A 20,922-nucleotide genomic window follows, 5' to 3' on the forward strand; every position below is an offset into this window, starting at 1 on the left:
AATATGCTGAAATGTCTTAGTTAATATCACAATATGCCCGATAACATTTTTTGGGATTCTGTAATAACTTCAAGATGCTATGGTAATACATTGACAGGTATTAATGAGAATAAGGGAAATTTAAGCGGGTAGCCAGTGAGAAATGGGGCACCCATAAATTAGTGGTATAGAAATTGGAATAAGGAAAACTGGTTAAAATCCTAACTCATATGCATGAACCTTAGCAGGCATAAGCATAACTCAGAGTAAAAATATGTTGCCTGGCTAGCGTAATGATGGAGGAGGAATGTACAGAGAGCCTCAGGATGACCGTGAGATAAGACAACTAACCTTTCAGGGTCCCATAGCAGACGATATGAAATGTGAGCTATAAGTGGTTGGTGCCAATTGTAGGAGTAAACATTTTGCACTCTCTCTGTTTACTCTTGTATTGTAGTACTTGTGGAATTGTTTACCTGAATAATGGATTTGTTAGTAAATGGACTTGTGATGTACTGCAATTTGTTGTGCTTCTAGGATTTGTTATTCTAATGATACTGATGATGATATTCCTGATTCTGTAGCCCTGGGAAGACCAAATGTTTATTGATGACTATGATCTAAAAGATTGGTAACTTATTAATTAATATCAATCTGTTGTTAAAGCTACACTAGAGTCTATCAGTTAATGCAGTCTGACTCTTCCTCTGAGAATGAGCCTGTCACAGAATGTCTTATTTGATATTCCATGGTCAGAGACGAGGGAATATTTCTTTCCATTTCCCTAGAATGCACTAGGGATGTGAACGACTATTGGATAAGCAAATGCTTATTCAATAATTGAGACATGAATCACTCCTTTCCTCCCCTGCTGCCTCTATCAGAAAGAGGCAGCAAGGTGGAGGTGGAGGGGAAAAGAAAGGGTGCTTCAAAGTGGCACGCTGCGTGGGGCCTGCGAGCAATGGGGGAATGTTGAATCCCCCACTGGCTCTGTGCTCCCTGCAGTGCTTTTGCCTTTGAAGTGCAACAACAGCTCTGGGGCCCGTGGGCCTTTATCAACTAATCGAATAGTCTCTGCATGTTGCATCAACTATTCAGTTAGCTGATTAATCTAAATTCAACATCCCTAGAATGTACAGTTTGCACTCCAGAGGCCAGGTAGTGGCCCCCGGGCCATATTTTGCCCAGGCCTGATGTAATCCCTAGAAGAGGCCCATCACAGAGCAGAATTAAGGCATATTAAGAGAAAAGTATAGGGAAGTTGGCTCTTTGCACTGTTCATGCTGCACATCACTAGATAAACAGAGGACCCCAGCTTCCATGACTTCTGATTTAGTACCTTCCCTGAATGCTAAAGTCACTTCAGCTCTGAAAAATAGGCAGAGGAAATTATCCTGAATATCTGTCTCTGTCTTCAGGAATTCTCATAAACTCATATCAAGTTTCATGAGTTTTAACGTAGATTAAAGTATATGTAAGTTGAAATACTGCTCCAAAGTGAGACTAGGTCACCCCTAATGGCTCTCCGTTAATGAAGCATAAATAATGTCTTCAGTAATGAAGCATAAATAATAAAATGATTCCTTATTTAAATAGTTTATTTAATATGTTGTTTGCTTTATATAACTTGTCAGAAAAAGCACAGGTAACAAGATCCAAACTCAATAATGCCTTTCTTAAAGATGATGTTCAAACACAAGAGCAGTCCTTAAATTGAAAGAAAATCTCCCAGTGTCTTCCAAATTTATATCTTTCCCAACCTGACCTGAATAGTATATTATATTTATCAATCTGTAATTGATGCTCAACCTGGTTTTTCTTTAAGGCGCTTTATAGATGCGTTGTAACAAAGTTCCTAATTTATATGAAATTATTCCATTAATATTTACTTTGCATGCGCTGTGTGTGTGTGTTCAACGTAAATTTTATTAAAAGTTTGACTTTTAATACTGAAAACAATAGAATCATTTTTTCCACAGAAAAACTTCTAGTACCTAGATTACACTTTAAAATCAATAGTTCGTTTTTGAGAATATTGACATATCTACAGCTTTTAGTAGAAGCTGTAGTCCTTAGTTTATAATAGTCGTTCTATATTCATTTCTTCAAATAAAAGTTTTAAAGGGTGATATCTTAGTTGAGAGAAGCACCAGGAAAAAATATAATTTTTCTTTTTTTTTTCGTCTCTCCACATTTTTCCTAAGTGCAGCCTCTGGCTTCATCGTGCTTGGGGGAAAAAAGAATTGCCTCCTTTGGTGTAATTGGGTTGGCAAAATTTTACACACATCAGCAACTATGCGGGTTTTTATGAAAGAGGTAAAAACACCAGCATTCAATCTTCTCAATATTTATGCTACTACCTATGCATTTGTACCATTCCTGACTGACGTTATAGAGGTACTAACTTTGGTAGTGGAAAAACTGCTTGAGTGCATATGTTTTCTCCCTGGTATCAGTGGCATTGTATGTTTAAACAAACAACTTTATGCTGCTTGTGTTCACTGAACTAAGCATGATTTTTAAACAAGCTTGAAAAAAATAAAACTTCCATTTGAACTACAAAAATATTTACTGTTTGTGAATGTGAGCTCTCAGAAACACTAATCTCCTTCTCATCCTTGCCCCATTGACATTTTATTGACTTTCAAGATTACAAAAGCTAGTGTTAATTGACTAACCAGCCAAGTTAAAGATGACCTATGGACTAGAAAAATTGCTTACGTTGACCCTCAAAGAAAGCGTTGAACCTCTGAAGTACTAGACTTTTAATTACGTTAATTGAGGAAATTACTGAATGCCAGCACTTCTACCACAGGCAGACTGCATCTGAAATTAACATTGCACCAGAAACTTTTGTATTATCTACTATATCAGCATTTTTCCTATGCCTTCAACTGTATCTTCTTGGTAAAGTCAGTAGGACTCATTTAGCATTGCTCTTGTTAACCATACTAAGATATCACATAGATTATTACCTTGCATGGCTGTGCTTAGTGAAGTTACCTAAAGCAAAGAATCCATTACTACCCTGTAATGTTTATTGTAGAAAATGTGGTTTGGCTACTGATATTTTTCCCAAACCAGAGAGTAACTAACTTTTGTGTTGTTACAGTTAAAAATAAGCCCAACAGTATTTGAGCTTGTGGTAAAACTTCTTTGAGTGGGTTGTGCAGTGTTCAGTTTTGCCCTTTGACAGTGGTTGTCTGACCTCGCTCATGCAAGTAATTTTTTTTTTCTCTTTGAGGCAATTCTTAAATCAGCACTTAAGAAATACTGGATGTGCACTTCGGTTGTTCTTAACATTTTTCTTAATTCTAATTGTGTAGCATATATTACACCTTTATGACAAAATGTTAAGTTAACTGACACTTTATATAAACTTTTCTTCTGATTAGTGTGCTACTGTAACTTCTGAACCCTTTTTTATCTACATTAAATAAATGTAGACTGTTCTTTCAGCAAAGCTGTTTCATGTTTTCTTCTGAAAAATAAGTAAAGGTTGGACTTTTCTAGTTCGGCACTCTCTGGTCTGACAATATCCAAGGCCTGGCATGATTTTAGTTAGCCAGATGTCCAATTATCATGGATGTGGCCAAGTTTCCCACAGTCTATAAAATTTGTGTACAACCACCAGTCCTGGCTCTAAGGGTACATTTACACAGCAGTGTTATTCCAGAATAACTATAGTTATTCTGAAATGACATAGTCTGTGTCTACACTACAAGCATTTATTTTGGTATAATGTCAAGCTGGAGGACATCTTACTCTGTTGTAACCCTCATTTTACGAGAAGTAAGGGAAGTCGGAGGAATAGTGTTCTTTCTTGGACTTCCTGCTGTGTAGACCGTGCCAAAAGCTAAAATAAGCTATTTCGACTTGAGCTGTGTCAACTGCATAGCTTAAGTGGTTTAGCTTATTTTGACTTTAGCTGTGTAGACATGTCGTAAGTGTTCTGTGCTTGTATTTAGCTCTGTTTTCCCTCCATAAGTCCTCTAAGTGCCCAGGAACCAGTGAAATAATGCAGCTACACAATATTGACCTTTTATGGTTCAGCCAATTCTCTGATTCAGCACCAGTCAGGTCTCGAGGGTGCTGGACTAGAGAGGTTCAACCTGTATATGTTCTAAATAAGTCTGAATTAAAGCGGTCTTTGGTGCTTCCATCCATTCTGAAGATAACAAGTTCCCTCCCCACTTTCCCGTGCCTTAAATATTTATTTCTCCTTATTGACTTATGAGCAACAACATTACCCTAATATATACTCCTATTTTAATTTATAAGATTGATAATGTGGAAAAATTTAAACGGATAAATAAAGTTTTAAAGGAAAAATTCACAGAAAAATAATCTTTTGGAACATGTACAGTTGAAAAGAGTTTCCTGGGCTCTGCAGTGCTTTGGGTGTCTTATCAAATAATCACCCTCTGATTTTTATGGTGCTGAGCATTCTAGATGGAGGCATTCATGTCATACAGAGATATGAAAAGGCTGAGGAATGATAGTTTTACAGTAATTTTTTCTCTATTCCCTATTTCTAATTCCTGATTTTCTTTTGAACTACACTAGAGATTAATTTGGCCTAGTATTAGTTTTTTAAGCTTTTATTTACTGCAGAGTCTCTTTTTTCCTGACAGACTCTAATCAATAAATATTATTTAAAATAAGGAGAAAAGTCTGATTAAGTATAGTTTTATATGCCTTTAGCATCAAAAGAACTAAAATGTAAGTTGTTAGTCTTGACTGATTACCATATATTTAATCATAAGCCAATTTTTTTGGTAAAAAATGACGCTGTAAAGACACATCTGCTTATGTCATTGCATTTTACTATTTTTTTTAACTTTAAGGGAGGTAGTGAGTTCCTAGCCCAGCAGGGCAAACCACTGGTGTGCCGGGACGTTTTAGTACCTGGAGTGTCTGCAGGCACAGAGCAGCTCAACTCCCAGTGAGTGCCATTGACTATTCGTAGCCAATGGGAAGTGGCGCGGGCGAAGGGATGTGCTGGCTACCACTTCCTGACGCTCCGGCTGGCCAGACATGGTGAATCACAGAGAATGAGAGCTGCAGCACTGCATGCCTGCAGATGCTCCAGGTAAACAAAATGTTCCGATATGCCAGTGGCTTGTTCTGACTGGAAGTTTGCAAACTGTCAGTATAGAGTTGGCTTATGAAGGGTCATTGTGATTTTACAGTTTTTTTTTAACTTGGGGAAGGGGCAGAGGTTGGCATATGAACGAATGGGCTTATGATTGTGTGTATATGGGTGAATATATACATAGATTAAAAAAAAATCTTCATGACCATGCACCTGAACATTTTAAAGAGGAAAAGTGGGAAATTTATAGTGGAAAATGATTGCTTACTCAAAGAAATCTACCTTGCATCAAAGCGTGGAGGGGAGGGAATGGATTTTGTTTTCTCATCACTTTTATCTAATGGATTCAGTTTTTCCTGCTTTATCTCTTGTAGCAATGGGTCAAGAAGCTGGCAAACCTTCCTGGCCCAAACCAGCAGGAGGATATCAGACCATTACAGGGAGAAGATATGGAAGGAGACATGCGTACGTCAGTTTTAGACCATCTTTGATGAATCAAGACAGCAATTCAAGCCAACAGAATGGAGAATGTGAAGGATTAGAATTAGACGATGTTCAAAAAGAGAAGTCCTTATGTGCGTGCTCTGTAATTTCAAACAGAGACATTTTCCTTTTGGCGGGAAGGGAGGTATAAATGTAGAGAATGTTTTATTTAATTCATATGTTCTTAAGCAAAAAACTTAATATTGAAGTTTAATGAGAAGTGGTATTTATCTTGAAATGTTTAAATTTAATTGATAAAATAAAGTACCATAACGAGAGGTTTAATAAAATCTTATAAAATATGTAATTGAAACCTTAAATAAGTCACAGAAATTTTACCATATTTACTAATTTTACCATATTTTTTAATTCCCATGTAAGAGGAAAATACCTAGTGTTTATATGCTGCCTCAAATAGAACTAGAAAACAAAACAAATGAGCCAAATTGTTCCATCATGTAAGTCAGTTGACTGAGCAGAGTTACACCCGAAAATGATTTGACAATGTATGAGTATTTAGAAGAAAAATGAGGGAGAAAAAGAAATATTGAAATAGCAAATGGTCATTATTTTCCCTTTGTTCCCATGAATATTCAGTTTTTCTTTGTATGCTAATTTTTAACTTCATCAGTAGTTCATGAGGTTAAAGTAGCATTTTAGAATAATGGAATCTAGAAATTCAAAATGACTGGTTAGATCATGTGTATAGTTCTTTCCCTTTTGAGTCTATTGTAGAGTAATACATGTTTTTAAAAGTCTAATCTTAAATGTTCCAAGTAATGGGAACATTTAAGAGACGATTCCACAAGCAAAAAAACCCTCACTTTTTTGTAAAATCTTCACATAATTTCATTCCATTATTCATGAAACCTTTTTTATTATGCTAAGAAATTCCTGTTCACCTTTTTGTATACCTCTTTTAAATGTTCAGTTGTATGCAAATATTTACCCTATTTTCATTTTAATTATCTGGTAAATCAGTGCTAATCCCATGACTATTTTTATTGTTTTTTTGTCTCAACTCACTTTAGTTTGTAACTATAATAAAGTGGCCACATTTAACATTTTTGGGTATTCAGAGGCGGTAGATGGTAAAATAAATATTACTTCCCTGTTCAGTGATGTGACTTGTTTATAGATGTAGCTCAAAATTTCATTGACTTTTTTGCTGCTTTATTGTCTTTTAAACTTATGTCTAATAGTCATGTGCTGTGCCTTAAGTCTCTTCTTGACATATCTACTTTACATGTTTTTCCCTGTCACTGATTATTTATGTTTTGGATTATTTTATTCCTAGATGTATGAGCTTGCATATTTCCAAGCTGAGTCTCATTTTATACTGGGAGTACTGACCAAAACATAGGTGTTTTTCCCTGGTAAATTCCATGCCCTCTTCAATATCAACTTAAACAATCACAAGAGATAGATGGAAATTGCTTCAGTTTAATGTTTCTTATAAGATGGTCATTCTAACAGTACAGTATCCTTTCAATATTGCAGCAACAACATGACATATAAGCCCAAATTCTAGTGTGGAGAAACTACATCATTCTGTTCCAGAAATGAAAGGGCTATCAACTTATCCATTCTGACATGCCATGTCTATTTTCAGACAACACTTAAGAGAGAAACAAAAATATTGGACGATTATAATTAGAGGTGACATTATCTGTGCCACCTAAATACAAGTTACTGCAGAAATTTGAATCCTATATGATACAAGTATCCCAAGTATCTATCTTAATTTTTATAATAGAAATGTAGGGCAGTCGTCATGTCAAGCCCCTTGTACTGTGGGAGGATCCAGTAAATCTAGCCCATGTCTGGCACGTGTTTATCCAACTTTGGTTTTTAAAGCTTCCAGTGATGAGGAGTCCACTGACCGCCTGTTCCAGAGCTTAACTACCCTATGGTTAGAAAGTTTTTCCTAATATCTAACCTAAATCTCCCTTGCTGTAGATTAAGCCCATTATTTCCTGTCCTACCCTCAGTGGACATGGAGAACAATTGATCACCTTTCTAACAGCCCTTAACATATTGGAAGACTTAACAGATGACTCCTCGGTCTTCTTTTCTCAAGAGTAAACAGGCCCACTTTTTTCAACCTTTCCTCACAGGTGAGGTTTTCTAAACCTTTTATTATTTTTGTTGCTGTCCTCTGGATTCTTTCAAGTTTGTCCCTGTCTTGCTTAAATTGCAGTGTCTAGAACTGGAGTCTCATCAGTACCAAGAAGAGCAGGACAATTACCTTTTGTGTCTTACATACTATACTCTATTATTACTCCCCAGAGTCATATTAGCCTTTTTTGTAACTAAATCATATTGACAGCTCTTACTCCGTTTTGGTCCTCTATAACTTTGTGAGTCTTTCAGCAATACAGGCATTCCCCAGGTTACATGGATCCGACTTACATCGGATCCCTACTTACAAATGGGGTGAGGCAACCCCGCACTAGCTGCTTCCCCCCAGCAGACCAGGGAGACGCGAAGCTAGCGCCCCCCGCCCCCCGCCCCCCCCCCCAGCAGACCAGGGAGACGCGGAGCGGCTTTTATCAGCAGACACCTCAGCTTGAGAATAAAGGACTGAGGGCAGTGAGGTGTGGGAGAATAAAACTGAGCTCTGGACAAATGTTTGGCTAGAGTTTCCCCTACAATATGTACCAGTTCCGACTTACATACAAATTCAACTTAAGAACAAACCTACAGTCCCTATCTTGTACGTAACCCGGGGACTACCTGTACTATATAGACAGTTATTCCCTATTTTTTGATTTGTGCATTTGATTATTTTTCCTTCCTCAAGTGAAGTACTTTTCACTTGTTTTTATTGATTTCCATCCTACATCCTTCTGTTCAGACCAATTCAACTTGCCAAGGTCATTTTGAATTTTAAACCTGTCCTCCAAGATGATTTTATTCCCTCCCACCTTAGTGTCATCTGAAGATTTTTTCAACATACTCTCTATTTCATTATCCAAGTACTTAATTAAATTATAGCATAATTGTACTGTACCCACAACTGATCCCTGTGGGACTCCACTAGATATGCTCTCCCTATTTGACAACAAGCCACTGATCAGTACTTTTTGAGGACTCTTTCAATCAGTTGAGTAATGACGTTATAGTAATTTTCTCTGGACCACATTTCCCTTGTTTGCTTATGTATTTTCACATTGCATAACATATTTAATTAGTGAGAGCTTTTTTTTTCTTACAATTTACACCTTATCTATTTGTATCACTCCTTATATTTTTTAAAAAGAATATACAGGAGTACATCTGTTTAACCATGCATATTTCATTCTTCTTTATTCAAAACTCTTTTCTCAGATAGAAGCACAGAAAGCATATATGTATATCACAGTGATTCATTAAATGCACTCACTGAGTTTTCCATGCATCTTGAGGTTTCCATTGCTAACTTGAATATAAATGTGCCAAGCCTGATTTGCATGTGCACCAGTCAGAGGTGTGGAAAAATATATAAACTTCTGAAGATTTGGATCCCAGTTCATTTCAAAACTAACTGGATGCTATACTACTTCAACCTTTTTCTAGTTTTTCCCCCTCAGTTCTCAAAGTCTGCCATTCTTGATGTTCATTATCATGTTACCATCAAAGGAGTCTAGCCTCACTTTTACTATTAAACCTAACCGCAGTGAAAATCATTGTTGCCAATTGGAGCTTTTACATTTACTTATTAATTTCTCCTTGTAAATCAAGACTGACATTCTTGCTTGCTAATAAAAGATACGCCTATGCAAAAATCCCATTTTTATAGTACTAATAAATGACTTTTTTTAAATCCTTGCAGAATGTGCATTTTAGCCAGTTAGTATCTGGGTAGTCTTATCATTAGCAGCACATTTTTAATTTTCTTAAATTTTGAAACATGCTAAATTCCTATAATTCTCATCCCAAACTTCCATTGTGAGAAAGCAATTTAAAGAGGCTTCCTGCAAATGTGTTTTTATCTTAGGACACTTAGTCTTTCTTCTCTGAGTGATGCTGAAATAGTATCATTTAGGTTTGTTTATTTGGGCTTAGTTAATAAATGCAACCACAGATATTTGCTGTACATAAGCCCACCTGTGGTAAATTATACCTGATCATTCAATTGCACTTTTGTTCTAGTCAACTGCCAGCTTTTTAATGAGCCAGCATTGTTAATGAGAAATTTTATATCTAGTTTGATCACCCCAATGTATTCTTTCTTGCAATTGTCTATGAAGGTCCCAGTCCATTGCTTCAAGTTTGCTCTGCTTTATCAGACGAGCCTTCATTACAGAATGGTGGATCAGAAGTTCCTGTTTGTAGAACTGTATTGAGGCAAACAGTCGAGACAAACGCATTACCATATTCTCCAGCATGCTACAATCTGGAAGGCAACCAAACTTCAAGAAGCAGTATGAATCCTGATAAAATTCCCGAGGACTGTTCAGAGTATATTTCTGGCAAGTGTAGTGATCTGAAAGGTCAGAATGGAATTGCTTTTGTAAATATTGACTCATATGAGCCAGATAGCAGTGATGGAGAGGACGACGGTGGACAAGTTGATCTTTCCTTAGCAAAAGAGGAAGAAGGCTTATTTCAGGAAACTCTGGATCACATGCTTTCTGAGTTGGAGAAAGAGGTAGAGTCGTTCAGTGGCATACAATCACAATTATCTGCTTTTAATCACTGTACTTCCAGAGAAGTTTTTGAAGAACCAGGGCCAGTGCCTTCAATGAGAGAGTCTATCATAGACTTGGATTCTGGCCTTCAAAATAGGGTATTTGAGAAATCATCTGCTGAAGATAAAGCTGTAATAAAAAATATAAGTGGTAGTGCCAATTGTGAAACACAACAGGGAAAAATTATAGCTGATGTTGCAAGGGCATCTGTAGAGATTTGTAATGAACTGGGTATCAGTGCCGACAAGACTGACCAAGGAAATTCACCTGAACTGGTAGTGAGACCTAAAATTAGAAAACAAAATGCTACAAACCCGTTGGATAGAAAAAAGCTTACTAGTGATGATGAAGAGAAAAGCAATACTAGAAGGAGTGAAATTTTGGAACTACAGCAAGTCAGTGGAGGATGTATCTTGAGAAACAGCAAGGAAAAAATGAATTCCAGTATGTTCTTTGACCCAAGAGACTATGAAAGTGCTCAAAAGAACACAAAAAATGATCTTAAAAAAAAGGTAACCATTCAAGAAAAAACAACTGTTCTAGATGATAGTGCTTTCTGGGATGAATTTGAAGATTGCACCAGGAATTTACCTAGCTCCAGTAAAGATGAAGACAGGTGAGATTTAATACCTACATTAATGTATCATCTTAAGTGGTAAAAATAATGTACTAACTTGAATAACTTTAAATATGGGGTGGTAGTGCAAATGAGTACATGTTGAGTACCTTGTCATGAGTTACCATCTTTTTCTTCCTCAAATTGTGGTGCGATATTTTATTACCTGCTGCTGTACTGAATGCCAGAAAGGCCATATTTCATACAGAGATTTTTAATGCTATAAACTATTAACCAACCATTTTTCTTTCCATTAATGTATAAAGTATTTGTACTTGTCAGAATTGATCACTTAAAACTTCCTTGAAGTATCGTTTTCTGTATACTGCAATTTGTAGATAGAGATTACTGCAATAATGACAAGTAAATACTATCTGTAATTTCCTGATGAAGAAGCATGTATTTTACAAGATATGTAGGGTATGCAGAGAGAGAGAGGCTTAGCTGCTACAAATTGTGTATTGAATTAGTTGGTTTTAGATGTCTGAAAAACTGACATTCTTGCTATGCTTTAATGTGTCCGTTTTGCATTCAGCCCAAAGGGTACTGTAAGATGAAGATCTCCACATACCAGGAGACTCCTCAGAAACATGGATTATCATCCTACGTTCCAAAAGAAAATATTTTGAACATTGGTTTGTGGGAATGCAGTTGGGTGGAGTAAGCTTTTTGTTTTTGAAAGCCTATGTAACACTAATATAAAGAGACCTTTTTGAAGTTCTCTGTAGTAACCTATATAAAAGGGTGGCCAGACGGCTGCTTGTGAGCCACACATGGCATTTTTTACCATCAGAGTGTGGCTCATAAAGCTCCTTGTAAGTAGGTATTATCCTCATGTTGCAGATGAAGAATTGAGTGACTATGAGTAACATTTTTTCAAAAGCATTTTCATTCTATTAAAAGTGAATGGGACTTAAGTGCTTTTCATAATTTTACCCAAAGAAGCAACATGGCCAAAATGACACATCTTTTTCAGAGATGGAAATGGAAAGCAATTGCAATTTTCAGTGCATTGAACCACAGATCTAATCTTCTCTCTCAATATATAATTGGCCTTGTAATTTTTTACTACTTTATGCTCCTTGGCCAGACTCATTTACCAGTTCATGTTTTTACCACTTATGAGGGATTTACTATACTGTATAAAAAATTACCTGCATAAATTCTTGTAACTAAAATATTGCAAGAAGTACTGATTGAAAGGGGGAATAAAATCTTCAAGGCCTTATAAAATGGATTCATAAGGTCAAGCCTTTTAAATAATGCCTTTGGGTGGATTTATGAGGAATACTAATATGAAGGTGGATGGGAATAACCTCTAACGGTTATTCTTCTTCAGTTGTGTGTCTGTGTAGGTCCCACTCTAGATACAGATGTGCCTCATGCATGTGAAATGAGGGTTTTTAAATAGCATCTGTTAAGGCTGTGCATGTGTCCCCTGTGGCTTCACGCTCCCATAGTTGAGCATAAAAGGTGAGGCATCTGCTGAACATGGCAGCAAGATGGATTTCTAGCTGATGGCTGACTCACTATACTTGAGGTCTGGCTAATTTTCTCTAATGATACTTCAAGCACTCTGAAGTTGTTCAGAACTATCTTGTCTGTTCTAGCATTTGTCCAACAGAAGTTGCTTGCAGATGCTCCTGTACAACTATTTTCCCATAGATAACCTTGTGTATGGACTCTTAACACAAGTGGCTCAAAACTGCAGGCTAGTAGTGGGCTAGTTCAAATTAAGGACAGGTACAGTAAGTAACTTTTCTTGAGAGAGTCTTGCATTAAACCAGGTACTTTGTCTGCCTTTCCTTTTCTGAAAGCATCTGCAAGTTGAAGAACGTGAGGCTGAAGCTCCATCTTCTGGAGCAGTCTCAAAGTGGGCCTGGCTCCAGAAAAGCCAAGCTTGAAGATCTTTCTAAAGAAGGAGTGTGCAATAATTTTTGAGTGGGAACCACTTCAAAAAATTTTGAAATGGTTACGCGCAGCCCTGGAAGGTGAGGAACCTCGGATGGAAGGCATGGAGCCTTTAAATAGCAGGAGTAGAAAGGGCTTATGCCTCCCCTATGGCTCCAAGGCATCACGTTAACTGGAGACGGGAGCTGCAAGCCCTTTCAATTACTACTATTTAAAGGCCTTGCTGCTCCGAGCCTCACTGCTAGTGCATTGCCTGGGACACGTGAGCCCTTTCAGCTGCTTCTATTTAAAGGGCTTGCCCTTCCCCATGGCTGACAGGCAGTGCAGCCGCCTGGGAGGTGTGAGCCCCTTAATAGCCGGCTCCCCATGCATACTGGCACTCACCAACCCAACTTCCCCATGTTGCTGCCTCTGTATAAGAGGCAGAAGCATGGTGATTGGGGGCAAGCTGGCACTAGCAGGGAGCTCTGCCAGCCTCCCGTGTATAAACATGTAACCATTGAAATTTTCCAGTGGTTATATGTTCACAAAAATAAACATATTTTAACATCCCTGATATGGACCACCTGTAAGTGCACATTTCCCGGTCTCAGAACAATCTGAAACTATGTATGAATATGAAACTGAGAGTCAGCTTGTTGGCTTATAAAGTGATCTTACGAGTCCTTTGAAAGACAGTGGTGAAGATCATGGAATGCAACATATCAGCTACACACTGTATAAACAAGCAGGAACTCACTTAGTCATCCATTTTCAGACTGTCAGTATGAAATGACTCTCATAGCTTTCCATTTATTGGAAGTTAACAGTGACCTAGCAGATTTCTATAGCAAGAATTTAGTTACCAGCAATGAGTGGTCACTGCAAAATCAATCCTGGAATTATGTATCAGAGGGGTAATCATATTAGTCTGGATCTGTAAAAGCGACAAGGAGTCCTGTGGCACCTTATACACTAACAGATGTATTGGAGCATAAGCTTTTGTGGGTAAAGACCCACTTGGTCAGATGCATGTAGTGGAAATTTCCAGAGGCAGGTATAAATATGCAGGCAAGAATAAGGCTAGAGATAACGAGGTTAATTCAGTCAGGGATGGTGAGGCCCACTTCTAGCAGCTGATGTGGAGGTGTGAACACCAAGAGAGGAGAAACTGCTTTTGTCGTTGGCTAGCCATTCACGGTCTTTGTTTAATCTTAAAATGATGGTGTCAAATTTGCAGATGAACTGTAGCTCAGCAGTTTCTCTTTGAAGTCTGGTCTTGAAGTTTTTTTGCTGCAGGATGGCTACCTTTAAATCTGCTACTGTGTGTCCAGGGAGATAGAAGTGTTCTCCTACACGTTTTTGTACATTGCCATTCCTAATACCTGATTTGTGTCCATTTATTCTTTTACGTAGAGATTGTCCAGTTTGGCCGACATATATAGCAGAGGGGCATTGCTGGCACGTGATGGCATATATTACATTGGTAGATGTGCAGGTGAATGAACCAGTGATGGTGTGGCTGATCTGGTTAGGTCCTGTGATGGTGTCGCTGGTGTAGATATGTGGGCAAAGTTTGCACCGAGGTTTGTTGCATGGATTGGTTCCTGAGTTAGAGTTACTATGGTGCGGTGTATAGTTGCTGGTGAGAATTTGCTTAAGGTTGGTGGGTTGTCTGTGGGTGAGGACTGGCCTGCCTCCCAAGGCCTGTGAAAGTGAGGGATCGTTGTCCAGGATGGGTCGTAGATCACTTATGATGAGAGGTTTTAGTTGAAGACTGTTGGTGATGGCCAGTGGTGTTCTGTTGGTTTCCTTTTTGGGCTTGTCTTGTAGTAGGAAGCTTCTGGGTACACGTCTGGCTCTGTTAGTTTGTTTCCTCACTTCATTGTATCGGTATCGTAGTTTCAAGAATTCTGGGTGAAGATCTTGTAGGCGTTGGTCTCTGACTGAGGGGTTGGAGTAAATGTGGTTGTACCTTAGTGCTTGGCTGTAGACAATGGATCGTGTGGTGTGTCCGGGATAGAAGCTAGAGGCATGAAAGTAGGCATAGCTGTCTGTAGGTTTTCGGTATAGGGTGGTGTTTATGTGACCATCATTTATTTGTACCGTGGTGCCCAGGAAGTGGACCTCCCATGTGGACTGGTCTATGCTGAGGTTGATGGTGGGGTGGAAGCTGTTGAAATTGTGGTGGAATTCTTCCAGAGTCTCCTTCCCATGGGTCCAGATGATGAAGATGTCATCAATATAGCGTAGGTAGAGAAAGGGCATTAGTGGACAAGAGCTGAGGAAGCATTGTTCCAGGTCAGCCATTAAAATGTTGCTTCTAGGTCACTGCAGAACTGTGTCATGTTGTGGGGGTGGTGGAGCAAAAAGAGAGTCCCCGAGATAGGACAGACTCTTCTGCCGGGCTGAGTGTGTAGTTGGATAGATTGACGATATTACTGGGTGAGTTAGGGATACAACTGTTGTGGCCTCATGTGGCAGGTAGGATTCTAGACAGCCTACAGTCCTTTTTCCTCTGTAGAGAAGTGAAGTGTGTCTTATTTTAGTAAAGATCCTGGAATTGTTATTCTACCAGTGGAAACTTGCATTGTAGACCTTTTCAACATGGTGTATAGTACCAAGCATAAGGACTTATGCCTTTCCACCAATCGCTAGGATTGTTATCTAAAACCAGATAAGGCAGAGCTATGATCATCATGATACTAGTTTGTCTGTGTGGTTGTATTTCCACATCTCCATCAACTGACCTGCCAACCCCCTTCCCCAATCCCTTCCCATCTGTCCAGAAATAGTCTGGCAGAAAGAGAGTTAAATATTGTACCTGGACCAACAGCCATTGCATCTGAGAGCCAGACTGAAAACTGGTCGTTGTAGATCCAGGAGAGAGTTCTATAGATTCAGAAACCCTCCACCAAGAAGATATGTTCTTCAAAGTAAAGATTTTCCATATGGGCAGTACAGAATGAACCCAGTTGAGTCCCTTGTAGCCAAAATACTTGACTACAGTATTGCTTCTGAATCAAGGAGGAGTAACCTTCAGGTCCCTTAAAGTCTACCTGGCAGCAATATCGGACAGCCACACTGCAATACAAAAACACTTGGTCTTTCACACTCTGTGATGTCAAGATTCTTCAGGAACTTTCTCCATATCTGACATCTAGTTTGAGACTGTGTTTCCATGTGGAAGCTTAATGTTCTCTTATAACTCATTTGAACCATTAGTGAAATGTTTACTCTATCATCTCCAATATTAGGACTGCTGTCTTCAGAGCTATCACATCTGCATGGAGACTCTGTGAGCTGCAAGTTCTCATTCTGCCATTCTTTCACATGGGTGAAGTGGTGATGAGACCACATGCTAAGCCTTAAAATGGCTTTCAGAATTCCACCCAAACTAGTATGTTATCTTGTCAGTATGCTACCAAAGGCTGTGCTTAATGCCAGGAGAAAGACACTTCCAAAGTATGGAGCTTCTTAAGGCCCTGCTTTATTCATCAACAGGACCTAAGAGTACCCCCCTCATTTTCTTCACACCTCTTTGTGTTGGCCAAATATAGTGCATTAAAAGGTCAAGCTGCCTTTGTCTCAGAATCTGAGGGTGGATTTTATAATATGTTTCTGTCTGCTACAAGTTGACCAGCAACCCTCTTCCTCCAAATATCAAAGCACCATCTATCAGGGCACAGGAAATGTCTCTGGGCTCTTTTAGAAATATGATGATCTCAGAAATTTGTCAGCCAGCCATGCTGAGCAACCCTGGAGACTTTTGTGAAACATTGTGCACTTGATATAACTACATGACTGCCAAGACAGATGTCAATTTTAAAATAGCAATACTTGAATCTGTTTGATAGAGCCGAAATCCTGATTATCGTTATCTGGGGAGTATGCACACTAATGAACACTCAAGAATACAGTATCAGAGGGGTAGCCGTGTTAGTCTGGATCTGCAAAAGCAACAAGGAGACCTGTGGCACCTTATAGACTAACAGATGTAGTACGCTGAATTTTTTTCCTATGTAGTTTAAACTTCTAAAATCTGGGACTCACGGGTCCAGTTGGCCAGATTCAGGGGCTGGGCTGCTGGTGGGAAGCATAGCCCCGGCAGCAGTGGGCCAGTGTGGTGGTGAGCGAAATGGGGCTGGCAGCATGGAGCATAGTCCCAGCACGGACGGAGGCAGCGGGGCTGGGAGACCAGCTCAGACTGGCGCTCTCAGCATTGGGGAGCAGAGCCCCAGATACAGGTAGAAGCGAAGCCCTGGCCGGTGGTGGGGAGCAGGGCTGATAGCCAAGATGGGGAGCCTTGACCTCCCCTGGTCTGGCAAACTCTGTAGCTTGGGACACTCAGTTCCTAAGGGTGCTGGACCAGGGATGTCCCACCTGTAGTAACTGTGAGGTTCTTTGAGATGATGTATTCAGTGTCCATTCCCTGACCCACTCTCAACCCAGTTTTTCCTGAGTCCTCTGCTATACAGGCTTTAAATTGCATGGGCATTGAGGGAGGGCTATGACCAGCCCACTCTTTATGCTCTAATATGAGATCACAAGGAGGCAAAAAAATCCAGGTGTGTATGACGCTAGAATGGGATCTGCACTGACTACAGCATCTCAAACCACTCTTATTGTAGAGTTAATAGTTGTATTTTATTTTGAAGGTTACATTGTTGAATATCCTTTTTCAAGCACCATGCTACTACTGTAGATGTGGGGAGGAACTCCATTTATGTACCTTAAGCATGTGTTCTTAAGATGCAATCTGTCTCTTTGCTGTAAAATGGTAAGGAGGGAAAAGTATATAGATCACATACATGTAAATGTTGTCTTAGTGATAGTGGTAATAAATGTACCATTTAAGTAGTAAGCACAGGTGGGTTAAATAACAAATACAGCTTACTGTTTCCTCCTTTGGTCTCAGTTCTGCTGTTGCTGTTACTGATGAGCACCCTTTCATAGGGCTTGGGAAGGCCACATGTTTCTGTTTGCTATGGTGTCAAATATTTAAATGGTTTTGCTGTGATATTTTGTGCTTGTAACACTAGTGGATTCAAACTTTTCAGATGGGATTGCAATTTTGTTTCATGTTGACATTTTCCCATTAAAGCCATTGAATAGACACCAGAGCCATGGGTCAAGCCAGAACCAGGTGTAGAAGTCAAAGCTAAGTGTCAAACCAGAGAGTAGGAACTGGATACTAGCCCACAGGGGCATACCGAAGGCAATGGTCATAAGTCAAAGCCATTGTCAAGCTGAAGGTCAGGAATTGGAGTGAGGCAGGGAAGGACATAGGCAAGACTGGGAGCCAGACAGGAGTAGCAGGAACAAGGTAATATAGGAACAGGTATGGTGGATGTTGGTGGATGTTGAGGAGCTAGCCTGCAGCTATTGTTGTCTCAAGAACCAGCTTGCTGGCTCCTCCAGCCAATCAGGTGGCATCCCAAATCAGGCTGCCTGCAGCTGCAGGATAACTATATTGATGAGGCTACTGCAGGCTTCATTGGTAAGAGTGTCAGGCTCAAGTTGTCCCTAAATATGGTAAAATATTTATTCTATTACGTTCTATTATGTTCTGCAGGTAAAAATTTTAACTTTTTCACTCAACTGTTAAGCTTTGGGTTGCCTGTGGAATTGGACTATATGCTACAAATTCAAAAAGGATACATTATATTATGCAGTGAAAAGATGGAAATAGATAACTGACTGTGGAAGCTTGGGAATAGATTAGTTGATGTTACTCATCATAAATTCATATATTTGTTTTTAATGTAACTTGTGTTTACATTAGCATTCTATTATGGATATCTCAGATTTCTTTCTCAAATGGAGTCATATTGAATTTGATTGCTTTTTTATTAGTGACTCTTAAAGACAGCTTGAATTGACATTCCCACTTTATGGAACTATTTCCTTTGGGAAATAACTCATCATATGGACAATTGGGAGTATTTATGGCTACTCCTGAGGGACATCTGACTTTACTGGACACTTACTGGATAGCTATTATTTATCTTTATAGTTTCACTACAAATGATGAGAGCCTGGAAAACTGTTGATGTGTCTCTCTTTGGGAGGAGAGGAGATATATAAATGTACGCATTCTGCAACATTTTCCCCTTAGCTCACGTTTATCATGTGTAGCATCCAATGTACTGCTATTTGGTTAAACATGTTCTTCAGTAAATTCTGTTAGTAAATGTATGTAATATTAGAAGGAAAATTAATTTTCCATTTCACCAAATAAGTTCTGAGGGTGGGAAGAAGACAAAATGTCATGTTATATAGCCTTCTGGAAGGTATGTAATATGAATATTTTGAAGGTATGTAATAGACCGGGGTGGGCAGAAGGGTCTCTGTGGGCCAGATTCAGCCCGGTAAGCCAGTTGATCAGGGAGAAGCACATGAAGTTTCCTCCGCCCTGCCCCCATCCTGCAAGGAATGCACGGTGCTTAGAAGTGCCACATGCTCCTGGCAGGGTGGGAGGAGACTTTGCGTGCTCCCCGCCCCTATGCCCCAAGTCCTGATTGGCCTGGGGGCAGAAGGCGGAGGGCACAAAGTCTTCTCCCACTGCCAGGGGCATGGATGCCTAGGGGGAACCTCTGGGAAAAGTGGGGGCAGGGCAAAGACTTCACTCACTGCCTCGCCACCACACCAATCATGGTCTGCAGGTGGGGAAGCAGGGAAATGTCTTGGCCCCGCCCCTTCTGCCTGAGGCCCTGCCCCTTCCGGAGTGGCCTGTGACCACTTCAAAAATTTCGGAAGTGGCCCTTGGTAAAAAATTATTGCCCACCCCGTAATAGACTCTGCAAACATGGATAGAGGAGGGGAAAATTAAAAATTGTGCCAGATAATACAGACATCGTTTTTAAAAATCATATTGTTACACCAACATAAATAAACCCTCCTTTTTACAAAGAAGCATCATCTTCTATTCATGATGGCAAGATACATGAAATGGTACACAATTAATATATTTCAGAAATATTGTTTGCATTTAGAAACCATTCTCTCTCCTTATAGTGAAATAGCAAATAATGGATTTTAACTTTTGGCTTTATTTATTTTGAGGCTGTTAAAGCTTTAAACACAACATTGGCTTGTCTCAAATTGCAGTTCTGAATGCAGTGATGGGGAGTGGTCTGCATCTTTGCCCTCCTATTTTGCTGCTACAGAAAAAGACCAATCCTCCAGCGATGAAAGCTGGGAAACTCTGCCTGGTAGAGAGGAACGTGAACCTGAAGTGCAGAGCAACAGCAGTGGCCTGGAAGAGGAAAACACAGAATTCTGTTTCCAAGGCGGGTAAGCTTTTTTTTTTTTTTTTAAATTTCAGAAAGTGATTTCTACCAGTGTGTGAGAACTAATATGTGTACCAACAGTGTATATAATTGTTGCCATTTTTAATAAACCTTAATTTACCAGCAATTACTATGGTTATATCAGAATGTAGTATTTACCTATATTTAGAACAAGAAACAGCTCTGGTGTTTCATGTAGACCCACTGTTGGTAATTGTTGATTTCTGAATGGCAGCCATAGTAATACTATTCTATGGAGGGAGGGGGGGAACACTGATTACACAAGCAACAACAGAGACTTAATTGACTAAACAGATTGGATTTTGTATCATCTTTGTCCAAATTCATTGTAATGAGCACTCGTTCTTTACTATGTATTTACTATTTTCAGATATTTTCTCCTCCAAATCCACTTCCCTGATTTTTCTTTCCGATTAGTCTCTTTACCTGGCTGCTCTTCCTCCTGTCATGGAATTTGCCATTATCAGTTTTGTTTATTCAGTCTTATGTATTGATGGCCATGATAACTTTTCTTCAAAGCAAAATGGGAAGACTTCCAACTGAGAACCAGATAAAACTTGAGCCAGTCAGTATTGTTTCTTAATTGGCTAGAGAGTTTGTGAGTGCTGATCTAAATGAAAAGGCAGAATGCTTAAAATGGGGGAGTGTACTTAAAGGAGCAAAACATTTGTCTGGGTCTCTCTCTCACACACACACACTCCCCTTCCAGCACATACTTTTATTACTATTGTTGCTTCTTCATGATTTTTCAAAATATGTTAGGTTTTTTTTATTGCTCTGGGCATTTCATAATTATTTCTCTGTGATGTGTAAATGTAATTCTTTGAGTTGTAAGTTCTAAATGCCTAACCTGTCCTGCATATACCTATGGTA

The 20,922-nt window shown here is 39.2% G+C and overlaps 1 protein-coding gene across 9 annotated transcripts in view; it reads left to right on the forward strand.

The window, feature by feature from the left end:
• PJA2 (praja ring finger ubiquitin ligase 2) overlaps nt 1-20,922 on the forward strand; it is an 81,907-nt gene that overhangs the window by 17,397 nt on the left and 43,588 nt on the right. For 2 of the 9 annotated variants that reach the window (XM_075932036.1, XM_006128890.4), the window contains exons 2-4: nt 5,449-5,649; nt 9,790-10,846; nt 19,847-20,032. In XM_075932036.1, coding sequence (XP_075788151.1) covers nt 5,451-5,649; nt 9,790-10,846; nt 19,847-20,032 — 1,442 coding nt within the window. In that variant the 5' untranslated portion in view covers nt 5,449-5,450. Of the gene's footprint in view, nt 1-2,193; nt 2,296-4,826; nt 5,072-5,448; nt 5,703-7,516; nt 7,675-9,789; nt 10,847-19,846; nt 20,033-20,922 lie in introns of those variants that run through there. The other 7 variants (XM_075932038.1, XM_075932035.1, XM_006128892.4 and 4 more) reach the window with 7 other exon arrangements.

The sequence above is a fragment of the Pelodiscus sinensis genome, chromosome 6, assembly GCF_049634645.1.
Source record: "Pelodiscus sinensis isolate JC-2024 chromosome 6, ASM4963464v1, whole genome shotgun sequence".
In the NCBI taxonomy this organism is placed as follows: Eukaryota; Metazoa; Chordata; order Testudines; family Trionychidae; genus Pelodiscus; species Pelodiscus sinensis.